The sequence below is a fragment of the Cherax quadricarinatus genome, chromosome 58 (assembly GCF_038502225.1).
Source record: "Cherax quadricarinatus isolate ZL_2023a chromosome 58, ASM3850222v1, whole genome shotgun sequence".
Taxonomy (NCBI): domain Eukaryota; kingdom Metazoa; phylum Arthropoda; class Malacostraca; order Decapoda; family Parastacidae; genus Cherax; species Cherax quadricarinatus.
In genome coordinates, this window is record NC_091349.1 from 3,146,794 (window position 1) to 3,165,080 (window position 18,287).

Genomic DNA, 18,287 nt, shown 5'->3' on the forward strand with positions numbered 1-18,287 from the left:
GTATGTGTTAAAAATTCTACACATTTCCTTATCACTGTCAGTGAGCTGACCCGAGGAACTTTTGAGTGGGCCTATCTTGTCCCTGATCTTACTTCTGTATACCTGAAAGAATCCTTTTGGGTTAGTCTTCGATTCTCTTGCAACTTTAACCTCATAATCTCTTTTTGCTTTTCTAATTCCCTTTTTTATTTCTCTCTTTAACTGAATATATCGATTTCTCAATTGCCCCTCTCCTCTTTTGATTTGCCTATATATGCCTCTCTTTTGACCAATCAGATATTTTAATCTATTGTTCATCCATTTAGGATCATTTTTGTTTGATCTGATTTCCCTATTTGGAACATAATTTGACTGAGCAGCTGGAACTATGCCCTGGAAAGCATCATATCGGCAACCATCACCACCTACCTGACCCTTAGTCAGGTCATTCCAGTTCAGCCCACCTAAGTAATTTTTCAGTCCTATGAAATCAGCCAAGCGAAAGTCAGGGACGGAGACTTGATTGCCATTATTAGGGGAATTCCATGATATATTAAAACTGAGTGATTTGTGATCACTTTCCCCAAGCTCATCATTAACCTCAAGATTATTAATTAGTGTTTCCCTACTGGCAAGAACCAAGTCAAGGAGGTTATTTCCCCTAGTTGGCTCTGTCACAAACTGTTTTAAAAAACAATCCTGGATCGTATCAAGAAAGTCACCTGACTCTAAATTTCCTGTCAAATTGCTCCAGTCAATCTGTCTATAGTTGAAATCTCCCATTAGCACAACATTTTCGTATGTAGATGCCTTACGAATTTCGTCCCATAGAAGTTTACTGCACTCCCTATCAAGATTTGGGGCCCTGTAAATCACACCCAAAATTAGTTTTTCTCGGCCCTCGAGAAGCTGTAACCAAACAGATTCAGTGGCTGACGCTTCTAATTTAATATCTTGTCTAACACAACAATTTAAATTGTCTCTGACATACATCGCTACTCCACCACCTTTCCTGTTGACCCTGTCAGTGTGGAATAATTTATAGCCTTGTATGTGACATTCAGAGGGCATCTCTCTATCTTTCAGATTGAGCCAGGTCTCTGTTATAGCAATAATATCTATGTTTCCTGCACTTGCAATTAATCTTAGCTCATATATCTTATTTCTTACACTCCTGCTATTAGTATAGTAAACCTTAAGGGAGCTAGTCCCTTGCTGCCCTCTGCTGTCCCCCTTTGTTTGCTGACCTGATCTATTGTCTTTATTTATAACTTCATGCTGAATGCCTTTTATACATTTACTGTTTCCAACCCAAGTGTTGCAACCTGCTTGTTTCCCACACACACCCATACCTCTATCTTCCATCAGTTTAAAATCATAGGCATTTCACCAATGGCCTTCTCAATCGAGTCTGCAAGTGCTACCACCCCAGCCCCAGAGAGATGTACCCCATCCCTTGCATACATATCATGTTTGCCATAAAAGTTGTTCCAGTTGTCAATGAATGGGATTGCAAGTTCCTTGCAGTATCTGTCTAGCCAGCAATTTACACCAATTGCCCTAGACAACCATTCATTTCCTACTCCCCTTCTAGGCAAGATGCTACATATGATTGGGATCCCTCCCTTAGACTTAATGAAATCTATAGCTGACCTGTACTTATCTAGCAGCTCTTCTCTCCTACCCTTGTAGGTTTTCTGTAAATTTTATATAGCTTCCTTGGATGCTTCACTTTCATAGTTCCTTGATAATGTGAGTAGTCACGAAAGCGCTTGGAATTTCTCTATTCTTTCAGAGTGGTTGTTTTGCATATATATATATATATATATATATATATATATATATATATATATATATATATATATATATATATATATATATATATATATATATATATATATATATATATATATATATATATATATATATATATATATATATATATATATATATATGTCGTGCCGAATAGGCAGAACTTGCGATCTTGGCTTAAATAGCAACACTCATCTTGCCATATAGGACAAGTGAAAATTTGTGTATCCAATAATTTAGCCAAAATCATTCTGAACCTAACGAAAAAAATATATTTCATTGTGTTTGTTTAGTATTAAATTATTGTAAACAAATCTAAAATATATTTAGTTGGGTTAGGCTAAAATAAATTGCGCTTGTTATAATAAGGTTAGGTAAGTTTTCTAAGTTCCTTTTGGTGCAAAATTATAAATTTTTACATCAACATTAATGAAAAAATATATCTTTAAACGTATAAGAGAAACTTTTAGAAAGGACTTAATTTTAAATGAGTTCTTGCTAATTGACCAGTTTTACATATTCGGCACGACATATATATATATATATATATATATATATATATATATATATATATATATATATATATATATATATATATATATATATATATATATATATATATAAACAAAGCCTACTCACGAAATTCCAGTACAAAATCTTCTTCAGCGGAGAATCATCAGTGTTGTGATTGTCAGTTCTGGTGTTGACTTCCCGGAACAGGTCCCAGGGTGACGTGGTGCTAGCATTGACCATACTCAGTTCTTCGTAGGGAAAATCAGAATCCCCCGGCAGCAGGGACTGAGTGATAGTCGCCTCCTCCTCTGCTGTGTTTGAACCCGAGTGCCTCTCTCCATTCCCTGGACGAAATTTTAAAATCAAAGTTGTATTTAAAAATCTTGATACAGTAAAAAAAATAATTTGATTAAGAATTCTCCCCAAAATGCTGATGGATGTCTATGAGATTCCGTGTAAAAAATGCAGTGAAGTTATTACGGTCAAACTGGAAAAGGCCTTGAAGATTACAACATAAATATAGCATTTAAACTAGACAAGAGTTTAATGCCTTGTTTATTCTATTGAGAGATTTTTAACCACCCACCCCTCAAGGAAGGCTCCTTGATGTTGGTGAGGGGCTCTTGATTTAGGGAATTGGATCTGTGCTCCAATTTCCCGAATTAAGCCTGAATGCCTTCCACATCCCCCTCCCCAGGCGCTGTATAATCCTCCGGGTTTAGCGCTTCCCCCTTGATTATAATAATAATAATTTAACCACCCATTTGATTTTCAAAAGGCCGAGAAAGTTGTATTAAGCAGGTCCATGGATGAGAGAAGTATAATTGAATCAAGTTTCATAAAAAACAGTATTGATTTTAAAATGAATATTAGTTCAGGGTTATATAAATTAGATTCATTTATAAATAATAGAATTTGTGAGCTATGCCTCACATGTCACTCATAAATTTTACTTGACATATGACTTGACAAAATTTTTCACTACATCTACGGTCAGCGTACTCAGTCAGGTGTCAGGTCACATGTGATAACTCAGCCAGGTCACATGTGATACCTCAGCCTTATAAACCTTCTACTGTCTTTGATAATGTAAGAAAACACGAAAGCACTTGGAAATTCACTATTTTTGTCATTGGTTATTATCCATAATATGATATCACCTGTTTACTGTGATCTTATTGCATCTAATATATATATATATATATATATATATATATATATATATATATATATATATATATATATATATATATAGAGAGAGAGAGAGAGAGAGAGAGAGAGAGAGAGAGAGAGAGAGAGTGTGTGTACATGTATATCGCACAGAATGCAAAGATTCAATGTAGGGGTAACTATGTTAGTGTATTATCAAATTTACACCAAGACAGACTACCTTCGCAAAAGATGCATCAGCCGTTACTGATTTAAGGAAGATTTGACGTAAGAGGAACGAAGGGCAGAGAGGAACACTTGGGAAAGGAGAAAGAAGTCATAGTGATATGGAACAGGGAACAGAACACTTATTGTGGAAGGAGTCGGACACCAGGTTGAATGAGTCCAAGAGATTGCCCAGCAATCATCAGAGACTAGTACTCAATTGTAGATGGAATCACCAACAACCGTGAAGTTACAAGAGAAAGAGGCAGTGAAGAAACCCCTGAGAGTTCCGTCTCCGGAACTCTCAGGAATAATAACAAAAGCAATACTCCCAGAGAGCTACCACATAGTAAGAAAGGAAAGAATAAATATGGAAGTATAGTAGGGATTGTCAGAAATCACCTGAGGTTTGAGGAACAAGGAAACTTGAAACAGATTTCTGAGACTACAAAGTAGGTACTGTAATCTCCTGACAGACAAAAGTACTGTGTGTGTGTATATATATATATATATATATATATATATATATATATATATATATATATATATATATATATATATATATATATATATATATATATATATATATATATATATACTATATATATATATATATATATATATATATATATATATATATATATATATATATATATATATATATATATATATATATTTTTTTTTTTTTTTTTATTATTATCACACCGGCCGATTCCCACCAAGGCAGGGTGGCCCGAAAAAGAAAAACTTTCACCATCATTCACTCCATCACTGTCTTGCCAGAAGGGTGCTTTACACTACAGTTTTTAAACTGCAACATTAACACCCCTCCTTCAGAGTGCAGGCACTGTACTTCCCATCTCCAGGACTCAAGTCCGGCCTGCCGGTTTCCCTGAATCCCTTCATAAATGTTACTTTGCTCACACTCCAACAGCACGTCAAGTATTAAAAACCATTTGTCTCCATTCACTCCTATCAAACACGCTCACGCATGCCTGCTGGAAGTCCAAGCCCCTCGCACACAAAACCTCCTTTACCCCCTCCCTCCAACCCTTCCTAGGCCGACCCCTACCCCGCCTTCCTTCCACTACAGACTGATACACTCTTGAAGTCATTCTGTTTCGCTCCATTCTCTCTACATGTCCGAACCACCTCAACAACCCTTCCTCAGCCCTCTGGACAACAGTTTTGGTAATCCCGCACCTCCTCCTAACTTCCAAACTACGAATTCTCTGCATTATATTCACACCACACATTGCCCTCAGACATGACATCTCCACTGCCTCCAGCCTTCTCCTCGCTGCAACATTCATCAACCACGCTTCACACCCATATAAGAGCGTTGGTAAAACTATACTCTCATACATTCCCCTCTTTGCCTCCAAGGACAAAGTTCTTTGTCTCCACAGACTCCTAAGTGCACCACTCACTCTTTTTCCCTCATCAATTCTATGATTCACCTCATCTTTCATAGACCCATCCGCTGACACGTCCACTCCCAAATATCTGAATACGTTCACCTCCTCCATACTCTCTCCCTCCAATCTGATATTCAATCTTTCATCACCTAATCTTTTTGTTATCCTCATAACCTTACTCTTTCCTGTATTCACCTTTAATTTTCTTCTTTTGCACACCCTACCAAATTCATCCACCAATCTCTGCAACTTCTCTTCAGAATCTCCCAAGAGCACAGTGTCATCAGCAAAGAGCAGCTGTGACAACTCCCACTTTGTGTGTGATTCTTTATCTTTTAACTCCACGCCTCTTGCCAAGACCCTCGCATTTACTTCTCTTACAACCCCATCTATAAATATATTAAACAACCACGGTGACATCACACATCCTTGTCTAAGGCCTACTTTTACTGGGAAAAAATTTCCCTCTTTCCTACATACTCTAACTTGAGCCTCACTATCCTCGTAAAAACTCTTCACTGCTTTCAGTAACCTACCTCCTACACCATACACTTGCAACATCTGCCACATTGCCCCCCTATCCACCCTGTCATACGCCTTTTCCAAATCCATAAATGCCACAAAGACCTCTTTAGCCTTATCTAAATACTGTTCACTTATATGTTTCACTGTAAACACCTGGTCCACACACCCCCTACCTTTCCTAAAGCCTCCTTGTTCATCTGCTATCCTATTCTCCGTCTTACTCTTAATTCTTTCAATTATAACTCTACCATACACTTTACCAGGTACACTCAACAGACTTATCCCCCTATAATTTTTGCACTCTCTTTTATCCCCTTTGCCTTTATACAAAGGAACTATGCATGCTCTCTGCCAATCCCTAGGTACCTTACCCTCTTCCATACATTTATTAAATAATTGCACCAACCACTCCAAAACTATATCCCCACCTGCTTTTAACATTTCTATCTTTATCCCATCAATCCCGGCTGCCTTACCCCCTTTCATTTTACCTACTGCCTCACGAACTTCCCCCACACTCACAACTGGCTCTTCCTCACTCCTATATATATATATATATATATATATATATATATATATATATATATATATATATATATATATATATATATACATATATTTATCTTACCAGTTTCCGTTGAACTTAGAGTATTTCCATAATTAATAATACGTTTTGGGTTCGAGGAAGAAGTCGCCAAGTCAGCATAGAGAACATAGAGCACAGTTACAGCTGCCAGCACTCCCACTACCTTACACTGCGAAGAGAAACATTCAATTAGATGTATTATTGACTTAATAAAGCGCTACCCTCAGCGACAATGTATCGCAATAAGTTTTTTTCTCAACATCTCTTCTTTTTTTCACTTTAGTATTTTTATTTTCACGGGGAAATTGTCAAACACGTAAGAGTCATGTAGCATAGAAGTAGTGGTAGTTACAATTGTATTAATAATAATAGGAGTAGTAATAGTTGTAGTTGTAGTACTAAATTGTAAATTAAATCTCGATAAAATATTCCTTTGTTTTAAGTGGTGTAAAAGTTTACCTGGAGAGGCTTTCGGGGGTCAACGGCCCCGCGGCCCGATTTGAGAGCAGGCCTCATGGTGTATCAGGGTATGATCAACACTGTTACTTCTGGCTGCACGCAAACGGTATTTCAATGCAGTGAAGATTTTTCTCTATAATCTAAATTAGCTCTGCAATGTTACCTACCTTAAAGAATGGCGCTGTTGTGAAGCATTATTAATCCCTGGACAGAACAAGTGCCTCGAGGAGTACCTTCATTTTGGCTCACGAAACCGTAGTGACACACTATCCGCAAGTTCAAACCCCACCCCGTAGCGTGGTTTGGTTAGTACCATCATTACCTTGGCATCTCGTGTTTTGAAAATTCTAGTTATCTAGATTCTCATTTTTCTTTCAACTGTGATAATGTGAGGCAGAATCCTTGACTTCATTTTTTTGTCTGAGAAATAAGATAGGAGTTTTAATCTTTGGTGTCCCGTGTGTTGGACGACATTCTCGTCTCTGTGAGCTAGGACGTGGTTTCCCATGAGACATCGGGAAGTAGGTTAGCTAAGGTTTGATAAGAAACAGGACAAGTGTTTCCTGATGCTGGTCTTAGTCATATGATGACCCGCACAGCTGGACCTTTTGGTCATCTGACCGAGGTGTTCCGCTGGATTACCTGTCCACTCCTTTCACATAAGGTCTTGTGGACTAGCAGCCAGGCTGGAAGGCAGGGTGCCGCAGTGCTTCCGCTGGTGCGAGGTTCCTATTAGTAGGAGCACTGTCGAGTGATGTGTATTAGCTGTGTGTAGAAGCAGGGACTCCCTTTTATATTGTCAGTAAGTATTAATTTGATTCAGCTTACTGCATTCTCCGTGTGTCAAATATTTAAGTAACTCGGTATATTCCATCTTCTCAGATATCTTACAGTATTAAATCTTTCTCAGTAAACCTATATTAAAATCCCCATTTTATACCTTCTACCTCCTGTCTCCCATCCCCTCCCTTCTCGTTTGAATACTGGCTCCTTTCCCTTCGCTCGTCTGTGTGACTTGTTAATGGTTCAGGTCGGACCGAAACGTCAAAAGTTTTTTTTTCTCCTATGTGCGGGTTATATGTGTATTGTGAATAAATATTTAACTATAATCAATGAATTGTAATAGTGTGAGAGGCAGTATTCACTTTCCCAAGCTTTCACTTGATTGTTATTATTATTGAATAGTGAAAGTCTTTGTAAGTGGTAAGATAAAAGTTTTCGGAAAAGATCCCAGTAGTGTTGTGAGCGGTTCGTATATTGGACTACGTGCAGCCAGCAGTAACAGCCTGGTTGATTAGGACCTGATCCACCGAGAGGCTTGGTCAAGGACTGGGCCGCGGAGTCATTGACCTCTGGATTATTATTATCATGGGGAAGCGCTAAATCAGTAGGAATTATACAGCTTCTGTTGGGGGGGATGGAAGGCATTCAGGTTTAACTCAGGGAACTGAAACACAGATCCAATTCCCTAGATCAAGAGCCCCTCACCAGCATCAAGGAACCTCCCTTGAGGGTCCGATATGACATGGTGCGCAAAACTTTATGAGATTTCTTATACAATAACTTATGTGACTCATTCATACTGATCGGCTGAGATACCAAGATAAATTCGGATTCAGTTTTTTTATTAATTTTATGCTGTACAAAGGTAATGTAGTTTACTTGTAATAAAAGTGTGTTTCTTCAATTTCTCCATAGTGAAGCAACTCAAATTTATCCTCATTGAGCATCATGTTATGTGTAGTCGGATGACTAGAGGATGGATCAGAGGTGAATACTGCATTGGAAAACTGTTACCCACAAGATGGATGTGGCAGGACTACCCACAAGACGGGTATATACACTATTATGGGTCTCGTCCTGAATCCATCCAAATGTGAAATCATCTCAGTCAGTTAACGAGTGATAAATGCAGTGAGATCAAAACTACCAGGAGCAGCAGTCATTGCCCCCACAAATAGTGTCTTGCTAGGAGCACCTCTGGGAAGCAATGCCATTGACACAATTCTCAGGAAGAAATTGGAAGAGTTAAGGAGAATGGAACAACGAATAGGCAATCTGGACACCCACGATGCCTTGTACCTTCTCACAAAGTGCTTGAGTCTGCCCAGGTTGACATATTTCCTAAAATGTGCACCTTCATATGATAACCCTATACTGCACGAATATGACAGTATTCTGAGGCAGATTTTTACGAAAGTACTTAACCTTACTCTAGAAGACGGGCAGTGGAACCAAGCTACACTTCCAGTCAGACTAGGAGGCATTGGTGTCCGCAAGTCATCACAGATTGCGTTACCTGCTTTTCTGTCCTCGTGTATTGCATCCAGAGAACTTGTAGCAGAGATTCTCCCTGAACATCTTAGGGACAAGATTGGAGTCCAGGACCAAAAATTCATTGACGGAGCAATGATCTGGGATAATCTAACGGGCTCAGAAACCAGACCTGCTCCCCCCAACAACTACAAACAATCGCACTGGGATGGTCCAGTAGTGGAAAATATAGCCTCAACAATGCTTCAGAGTGTGTCAGGGAAGGATAGAGCCCGCCTGCTGGCAGTGAGAGCCCCTCATGCTGGGGACTTTCTGTTGGCTGTTTCCAACTCCAGCCTTGGCACACGCCTCGACCCACAGACCATCCGCATCGGTGTTGTCCTTCGACTTGCCGCCCCTATTCTCGCCGAACACAGGTGTATTTGTGGCAGTGAAGCAGCAGACCGATTCGGGTACCATGGTCTTGTGTGCCGTAAATCCGAGGGAAAGATTGCAAGACATGAGGAGGTTAATAACATTATCAAGAGGAGCCTCACAACAGCTGGATGCCCAGCAGTAAGGGAGCCACCCCAACTATGCAGATCTGATGGCAGCCAGAAGCGTCCAGATGGTATCACCCTTCAAGCCTGGACAGATGGGAAGCAGGTGGTGTGGGACTATACATGTGCATCTACCTTGGCTGATACCTATCTCCAATACACCAGGGAAGAAGGAGGGGCAGCTGCCAGCTTCAGGGAGTCCCAAAAGTCTAGAGAATATGGAGAACTTGCCCATCATTACATGTTTGTTCCCATAGGCTCAGACACCCTTGGCTCATGGGGAAAGAGTGCATCTAAATTCCTTAAGGAGCTGGGAAAAAGACTCATCAGGGTAACTAGGGATCCGAGGGCAGCTAGTTTTCTGTTCCAGCGGCTCAGTGCGGCTGTTCAAAGAGGTAATGCCTGCTGTATTTTGGGAACACGCCCCAGCTCTGAGGAGCTGGATGAGATTTTCGCCTTATAATCGGTGATACACACGTAACAACATGTACCTTATATGCCACCTTTATATCAACAATGTATCTCTTAAATCTTCTGTACCATATTATGTAATAAAATATTCCTATTGGTAAAAAAAATATATACTAAAAGATGGGGTGGTAGGGGAAGTGGAATATTCAAACGGCTTCAGGAAGAAATCCAAATATTCTTCCTTGAAGCCTTTTTATGCACTAAGAGTTGTATATTTATCGGTTTATATACACCAAGAAGTGTATAGCTCTCAGTGTACATACATGGACCTTAACCCCCAAATTAGATAATAAATCGTCCTTTTTATTAGTGTAACGGTGAAACACAGTCTTTAAAAGAAAGGGGCAATCAAGAAGACTTATTAATGTAACACACAAACTGTTATGTAGTGTTGTATACTAACCTTTCTGTACATTGCAGAGGGTGAAGTACAGGCTAGGGGTGCGGGTGCTAGAGGCGATCTGAGAGGCGAACGGATCCACAGCTGTGCTGATAGCGAGCCACGTAACGTGTTCTTTCACGTGGCTTGTATACAAGCTCTGAACTACAATATCAAGTGAAACATACTGAGTGAACGAGAAGTAACACCCCTTCTCATTGCAGCCCTTCCCTTCTTTCTGATAACGATAAGTAATCTCTTTATCTCTGTATCTCTCTCTCTCTCTCTCACTCTCTAGGGGGTAAAACATCAATAGTATGTATATTCACCACTTGTTGTACCTATTTTCACACATGTTAGAGGAGGAAGACTGAGTGTGGTATTATTCACAGGTGTGTACGCGCACACTGAATGTATATAATATGTAACACTCATAAACATCTTCAACGCATTTTTTACAAATATAGTGTTAAACCACATCATCAGTGCTGTAGTAGTGATGCAGGGGTTTAATACAATGGGGTTTAACGTCATGAAGCTTAACACACTGGGGTTTAACACTACAGCTATTCTGAGAATAATAGTTGGTTTTCACACAACAAAAATTTTCTAATTAAAACAAAGTCAACAGATTAAAAAATAGAAAGTATGCAACTTTAAACGTAACTTTGTTACAATAAACAACTTTACCATTAATTTAACACTGCTTATTAACGCAAACATTATAATAGTAACACTGGAGTGTGAACAACCGTATGAATGTTATGGGGATGAAGTCAGTGTATATACACCGAGAAGTGTACGTTGTTCAGTGTACTAGTATATACACCTAGAGGTGTACATCTCTGGGTATATACACCGAGAAGTGTACGTCTCTCAGTGTATATACCCTGACAGTTTAATTTAACCTCTATTTTGGAAATTAGAGGATTCTTGACTGGTGGTAAATATACACAAATAACCCGCACATAAAAGAGAGAAGCTTACGACGACGTTTCGGTCCGACTTGGACCATTTACAAAGTCACACTAACCAGAAGTGGAGCAGGACGGCTATATATAGGCAGGAAGAGGTGGTGGTAGTAGTAGTAGTAGTACAGAATGGTTATTTTTGTTATTTTTTTGTGGTAAATAGGTAACATGCATCCATAACGACCCTATGAGTAGTTGATAGTCTTTAACCCCAATTAGCCACCCAACCATGAGGTCCAGTCTGTGTGAGGTTGAGGTCAGAACTGTGAAGATGGAGTTGGCTTGTGGCTCTGGTTGAGTTTCTGTTGTTCACGTCTAGACACCTTTAGTTTTTACCTTACACTAGTGTTACAATGCCCAGAGATGGAACGTACTTAGAATGCGGCCTACCTGGAGAAGGAACGTAAATAAACGCCAGCATTCTTATTACTAGGGAAACGATACATAGGCTGAACGAGCGACTGTGATATCTACACTGAAGAACAGTCAGGTTGGGACACATGTTGCGACACATGACACTGGAGCATCTACGATTTACATTAACTTTTGGAATTCAGGCACGCTTTCATTTAATTTGAATCCCATTTATCTGGCAATAGAAATAAATTAGGCTGTGTGGGATGTGGCGGAGGGTTGTCCATACATATCTGAGGACTTGTTCAATGACGTTCATAACACAGATAAGGCAAATGATGGTAAGGTTACTTTGTATTACAATCAGTATCAAATTCTTGAAACAAATGTGCAAAATAGGAATACTTCGAAATTATGGTGTCCTGTGGTTCGGTTGGTAGCGCACTCTGCTCACTGAGGGCTCTATGGTTCGATCCCCGGCACGGTGGAAACGTTGAGCATGTTTCCATACATATTTTACCCCTTGTTCACAAAGGAGTATGTAGGTACTTGGGTGTTAATCCACTGTTGTGGGTGGCATCCTGGGAGGGTGGTAGTATACCTTCGACAGGGCAGGGTTTTGAAATGTGCTGAGGTTGGATAACAACTCTTGGCTTACCTGGAGGTTATTCCGGGGATCAACGCCCCCGCGGCCCGGTCTACGACCAGGCCTCCCGGTGGATCAGGGCCTGATCAACCAGGCTGTTACTGAAGATTGAGACACTTATGCAGCATATGAGAATCTTTATTCAGGAAACGTTTCGCCACACAGTGGCTTCATCAGTCCAATACAAAGAGGAAGGCGTAAGGAGAGGAGGAGTATGAGGTAATCAGTCCCTCGGCCTGGAGTCGATGTGTTCAGTCCATCAATCTTGTAGAATGTACATTCTACAAGATTGATGGACTGAACACATCATTGGCTTGGCATCTCTCGTTCTGAACGTTCTCATTATCCATTCTATCATATTCTTTGCACTTGTGATCGTGGCACTGTTATTTATTTATTTAATATCTTTGCAAATAGTACATTGAGATTTTGTATTTACAATAGTGGGTTTCGATGCAAAGAGAACCTCTGTTATGCCTAGACATTATGGGCCAACTTAACATTATTGACTTACTGACTACTTAACACTAAGGATTATATCATAGTTGTACAGTAGGATAGTAATTTTTTTATAGTTATACAGTAATTATTAATTATAAATGAATTAAAATTTGTATAAGACAAAAGATGTATTCATATATTAAAAAATGCTTTTTGTGAAAACAATGATTTAATTATATTCCTGTCAACAATGGAGAAAAGGTTCAAAGTGATTGTTGAAGTTATGATGTGGAAGAACATAAGTAAGTGTGTACTGGGTATTTAGCGTTTAGTCTAGTGTGATTAACTGGCTTTTGAGAAGTCTTAAATTGATTTTCAGACCGGGTTGATTTAATATCTATCTGATAATGAATTCCATGTTTTGGGGCCCTTTATGTGCATAGAGTTTTACACAGTGCGATATGGACAAGAAGTACATCAAAAAGAGATGTGTGTCTTGTGTTATGGTCATATGTCTTGTTAAGGTTGGTGAGGAGAAGTTTGAGTGGAGGGTTTATATTTGTGTGTATTGTTATGTATATGTAGTAGGCACATGAATAAGTATGGATGTTCTTAATGGTGAGCAGATTCAGACTTTTGAAAATTGGTGGAGTATGCTGGCGGGAGTGGGAATTTGTTATCATTCTTACTGCTGCGTATACCTGTATACCTTGTACATGTACTTGTAGAAATAAAATTATTATTATTACTAGGGAGGTGGCAGTAACATCCTAGAGGGAGTCTGGGCTCGGTACAACTTAGGCTGTCAGTGGCCCTTACAAACCAAACAAAAAGAACATAAGTAAGCCAGTAAGTTCATTCAGGTATACACAAATACAGTTACATAGATTATCATACACAGCAGCATATGTGTAGAAAACCTGGGATAACCCAAAGAAGTCAGACAGAGTGACTTATTTCCATTGGGGTCCTTTTACCTTTTTATTATAATATAAAGGGTATAATATTTTCTTATTATTCTATAATGAAGATAACATATTATTATACTAAAAAGACTGTCTATTACACGAGGGTCATTAAGACTATCTACTACACGAGGGTCATTAAGACTATCCACTACACGAGGGTCATTAAGACTATCTACTACACGAGGGTCATTAAGACTATCTGCAATACAAGGGTCATTACTAAGAATAAGGTAAAATTACAGTGTGTTAGCTAAAAAATAAAAAATCATTCCCCTCCCTTTCTGTAGCTACATTCATCAGACACCTTTTGGCACTATTCTTGAACTGGTTCATGCTATGACTGGCTTTGACATTTGCAGGCAGTCTGTTCCATTCCTTTATTGCTGTACAATAAAAGGTGTTTGAAGCCTGGCCACTGACTGTGGGTACTACAAAGTTGTGCTCTCTCCACCTAGTACTATGATTGCTTTGGTTCCCAACCTTGACAAAATTGGCAGTAAGATATTCTGGACACTGAGCAATTTTATAAACATGATTTAGCTTCAGTTGTTTTACTCTGCCTTCAATATTCAGCATATCCAACTGCTGTAATTCATTCTGGCCTACATGTTCTCTTGGTCCCAGCCCCAGGATGAATCTTACGATTTTGTTCTGGGTGATTTGCAGTCTATCTTTCGTTTTTTTTTGTCAAGGCAGAGTACCATGAAGAGCAAGCATAATCCATATGACACTGTATAAAGGCTAGACATAGGGTCCTGCGAGCCTCAGTAGGTAGACACTGTGCTTGTCTATAGAGGAACTTGTCTGGCATTGGCTTTCTTTACTACACTGTTCCCTATCAATTCTCCTGACATGCATGGGTCAAAGGGGATTCCCAGATATTTTACTGACGAAACCAAAGTGATGGGCTCCCCATTACATTGAACATTAAAATTATTTACCCTTCTCAGTTTATGTTTCGTGCCAAAGAGAATGACTTCAGTTTTCCAGAGGTGTAATGATAGTTTGTCTACTAACCATTTGCTGCAGGACTCCAGTTCCAGTGATAATACATTAGCTATATCTTGTGGGTCTTTACCTGACACTAACAGAGCGCTGTCATCTGCATACAGTAGGAGTTTGCACTTGACACTGATAGGCATGTCATTGACATAGCATAAGAATAATAAGGGACCCAGAATACTACCTTGGAGAACTCTAAATGACCAAACCAGCTCAACAACCCCTCAGCCCCCTGAGTAATAATTTTAGTAACTCCACACCTCCTAATTTCCACACATTTCCCTTAGACACGACATCTCCATTGCCTCCAGCCTCCTCCTCGCTGCAATATTTACAACCCATGCTTCACACCCATATAAGTGTGTTGGTACCACTATACTTCCCGTACATTCCCTTCTTTATATTAGTATTCAAGTGTGTAAACTGTATTTGTAATAAATACTTAGTATTATAAGTTTACAATGTCTGACCTAGTCAGTGCTGCCAAGGTGGCCAGCCAACATGTAAATAACACAAGGATAATGAAAATTGTCAGTAATGGAAAACTTCTGTCAGTGAAGACCATGTCCATTAATGAACGCGGAGACATCCCGGTTGCTCTTATACTTGCAGTGAGAGTCATCGACAAACCATTTCTTCAGATTGTTGTATACTTTAGTGTCGTTGTCTGTGTGTAGTCGCTCACACAAGTCGCAAAAAGGTTTGGCGACTGTTGACCAGCCTGGAATCCTGTGAAACCTCTTCCATCTGCGGACAGAAACATGTACTCTCAAGTAGGTATAATGTTTGTCAGGAAACAGGACAAGTGTTTCATGATGCGGGTCTTTGTCATTTGATGACCCACAGCTTGAACTTTTGGCCATCTCACCGAGGACTTCCGCTATGTACTCTCAGATTCTTAAACAACATTAACAATATTATTATTAGTAGTAGCAGAACAAATATTTCTTCTCAGATCATCCATAAGCTGATCACATATATTATTATTATTATTATTATTATTATTATTATTATTATTATTATTATTATCATTATGCTACATAATGAAAAAGAACAATCGAAAATATTTTAACTGTCTGCGTGGGAATGTATAATCTGATCATGGCACAAAATCATGAGCCCTAATTTTTTTCGAAATCCATGACTATTTAATATTGCATATAAAGAGTTCCCTGTGTGACAAAATTCATATCACATGATGAAATCGTTATAGTTCAAGAGAAGTCATTAAATGCATGAGGATCAGCGTCCTCATGCATGAGCCAGAATGGACTGTTTAGAGATATGGAATTTGTCCCATGCTAAGACTCCTTGGTAGTTACTGCTGGCTAGCTGGCACGTTAAATTAACTCCCTATAGACCCCCATGTTGGCAGACCCTCCAGTGCTGGTGAAGACTGGTTCCTGTATGAATGGGAAGAGTTGAACCTTTAGGAGTAATACAACATTTGGGGGAATGGAGGGTAGCTTCCAATTTCTTGCATCAAGTGCCCTTCACCACCGTGGCGGACCTACATTTTTTGGGGCCCCTGAAACTTGAACTGTTATGGGGTCACCTTCGCAACCAACAACGGCAGCCTACATCATACTTTAATAACCTTTTAATTTTTATTTTGACTGTTATATTGTAGTGAATTACACCATATTATTTTTTTACAAAACCCATTCGCATACAGTAGACCCAAATTTTTCAACACTGTGGACTAAAGTTGCTTCTGGGGCCCCTCAAGCTTAAGCTTCATTAGTTTCATAGTAGATCCGTCCCTGCTTCACCAGCATAAAGGTAACCAACCCTCCATCCCGTTTCCTGGTCCAACATGAATAGTTTCCATAGGAAGCAAGGAATTACCTAATGCTCAGGTGACCCACAAATACATCGGTAAACAGGAATTATTTTTTAAACATTACAAGTGGCTGAGCTGCTGAGTACAATATTAACATATAATATTCTATGGTACATTTAAAACTATTTAATTCCGTGTGCCCGTGAGCCTAGAAAAAGTTAGCTAATTAACTTAATTAACATTAACCTATCATAAGCTAAATAATGTATGTACTTTGAGAAAATGGATCTGAAAATGTGCTGTGTACTACGGAATTAAAAATTTTATAATCCTTTTTTTTTTATTATTCGCCGGTATTCTCCCGGCCCGGGTCTTTTCCAAGTAGTGGTGGCCCGGCCTTGGCTCCCTATCTGGGGAGTGTCTGAGACCTAGGTCTCCCATGGGAGGAGGTACAAGTACCCCCTCATCTTTGGGACCAAGTGTCCCCAGGCCTAGCCACAATCCCCGCCCTCACGGGGCTCGTAGGGAGAAGCTAGGCCTCTGGTCTGCCATCTGCCCCGCCCCAAAGGGGCTCGTGAGGATGGCAGTCTTATGAGCTGCAGATGGTAGCAAGCTCAGGCCTTCCTAGGAGTTTTTATAATATTGTGGAGGGATCTGTATTTCATTTATTTAATGAAATGTACTGTTTTAAATAAAATAAAATAAAAAAGTTGACAGGGAAGATGACTATTGCAAATATTTTAGTGCGGTACTGATGAGAAACTGTAGTAGTAAATAAAGGGTTTGCTGTAAACTTTGTGAAGGACTTGGTAATTTATGAAAAATTATATATGAAAAAATAATGATGTCTAATACAAAAGGGTCAAATAATATAGTTTGTTCCTGTTTGAATTTTTATATTTGAAAAAGGCTAGTAGGACTTGCCTGAAGTATTCATTGTAGGCAGTATCATTATTGTTGAGGTAGATGAGGTAGTCTGCCAGCGCCTTGGCTGTGGGGAAGCTGAGAGCGTCAATATAAGAGTGTGGCGGCGCATGCTGTGAGTAGTTAGCTGATCCATATACCACAGGAATCACGTCCAACCTGCCGAAGTGTTTGAAATATTGACTACCACATTACGTTTGTTATACATCAAAAGAGAACCATGAGTCAAAACACAAAGTGTCTAACACAAGTACCAGCATGTGATACACAAACAATTCATAGAACTAAAGGAAAGTGAAGCAACACGACAAAGCTCGTGAATAAGCAGTACAGTATTCCTAGATGGATATCACATAATGGGGAGAGAAAATAAATGACGGAATTGCACATTGATCAGGAAAGTGTAGAATTTCGAGCTTTGTGACTAGAATATGAATGAAATATAATACATAACTACACTGTTAGAGAAATAACCAAATACCGAGTGTAAAAATTACTACAATCTATAACTTCTTTCCTAAGAACAACAGGATACCCAGGCAAGAGGAAAAGGATAATAACAGTCATACTAGACGTTCTTGAGAAAGTGGAATAAAAAGGATCAATTATGGTAACAAAGGAAGAATGAGGAGCAAGTCGAAGAGCAGTTAGAAGTAGACAAAGTGTAATACCTGGAGTATACCTGGAGAGGGTTTTGGGGGTCAACGCCCCCGCGGCCCGGCCTGTGACCAGGCCTCATGGTGGATCAGGGCCTTATCAACCAGGCTGTTACTGCTGGCCGAACGCAACCCGACGTACTACCCACATCCCGGTTGGTCAGGGACTGACTTTAGGTGCTTGTCCAGTGCCTTCATAAAGACAGTCAGGGG

At 39.4% G+C, this 18,287-nt stretch overlaps 2 protein-coding genes across 7 annotated transcripts in view; both read right to left on the minus strand.

Moving 5' to 3' along the window:
• Positions 1-11,040, minus strand: part of LOC128698006 (alpha-(1,3)-fucosyltransferase C) — a 37,458-nt gene extending 26,418 nt beyond the window's left edge. The window contains exons 1-3 of the mRNA XM_070097527.1: positions 10,354-11,040; positions 6,250-6,376; positions 2,431-2,648 (exon numbers count right to left, since the gene is read on the minus strand). Coding sequence (XP_069953628.1) covers positions 2,431-2,648; positions 6,250-6,376; positions 10,354-10,365 — 357 coding nt within the window. The 5' untranslated portion in view covers positions 10,366-11,040. The remainder of the gene's footprint in view (positions 1-2,430; positions 2,649-6,249; positions 6,377-10,353) is intronic.
• Positions 11,041-12,417: 1,377 nt separating this feature from the next.
• LOC128698005 (alpha-(1,3)-fucosyltransferase C-like) overlaps positions 12,418-18,287 on the minus strand; it is a 62,438-nt gene continuing 56,568 nt past the window's right edge. For all 6 annotated transcript variants that reach the window (XM_070097525.1, XM_070097524.1, XM_070097526.1 and 3 more), the window contains 2 exons: positions 17,419-17,577; positions 12,418-15,458 (listed from right to left, as the gene is read on the minus strand). In XM_070097525.1, coding sequence (XP_069953626.1) covers positions 15,263-15,458; positions 17,419-17,577 — 355 coding nt within the window. In that variant the 3' untranslated portion in view covers positions 12,418-15,262. The remainder of the gene's footprint in view (positions 15,459-17,418; positions 17,578-18,287) is intronic.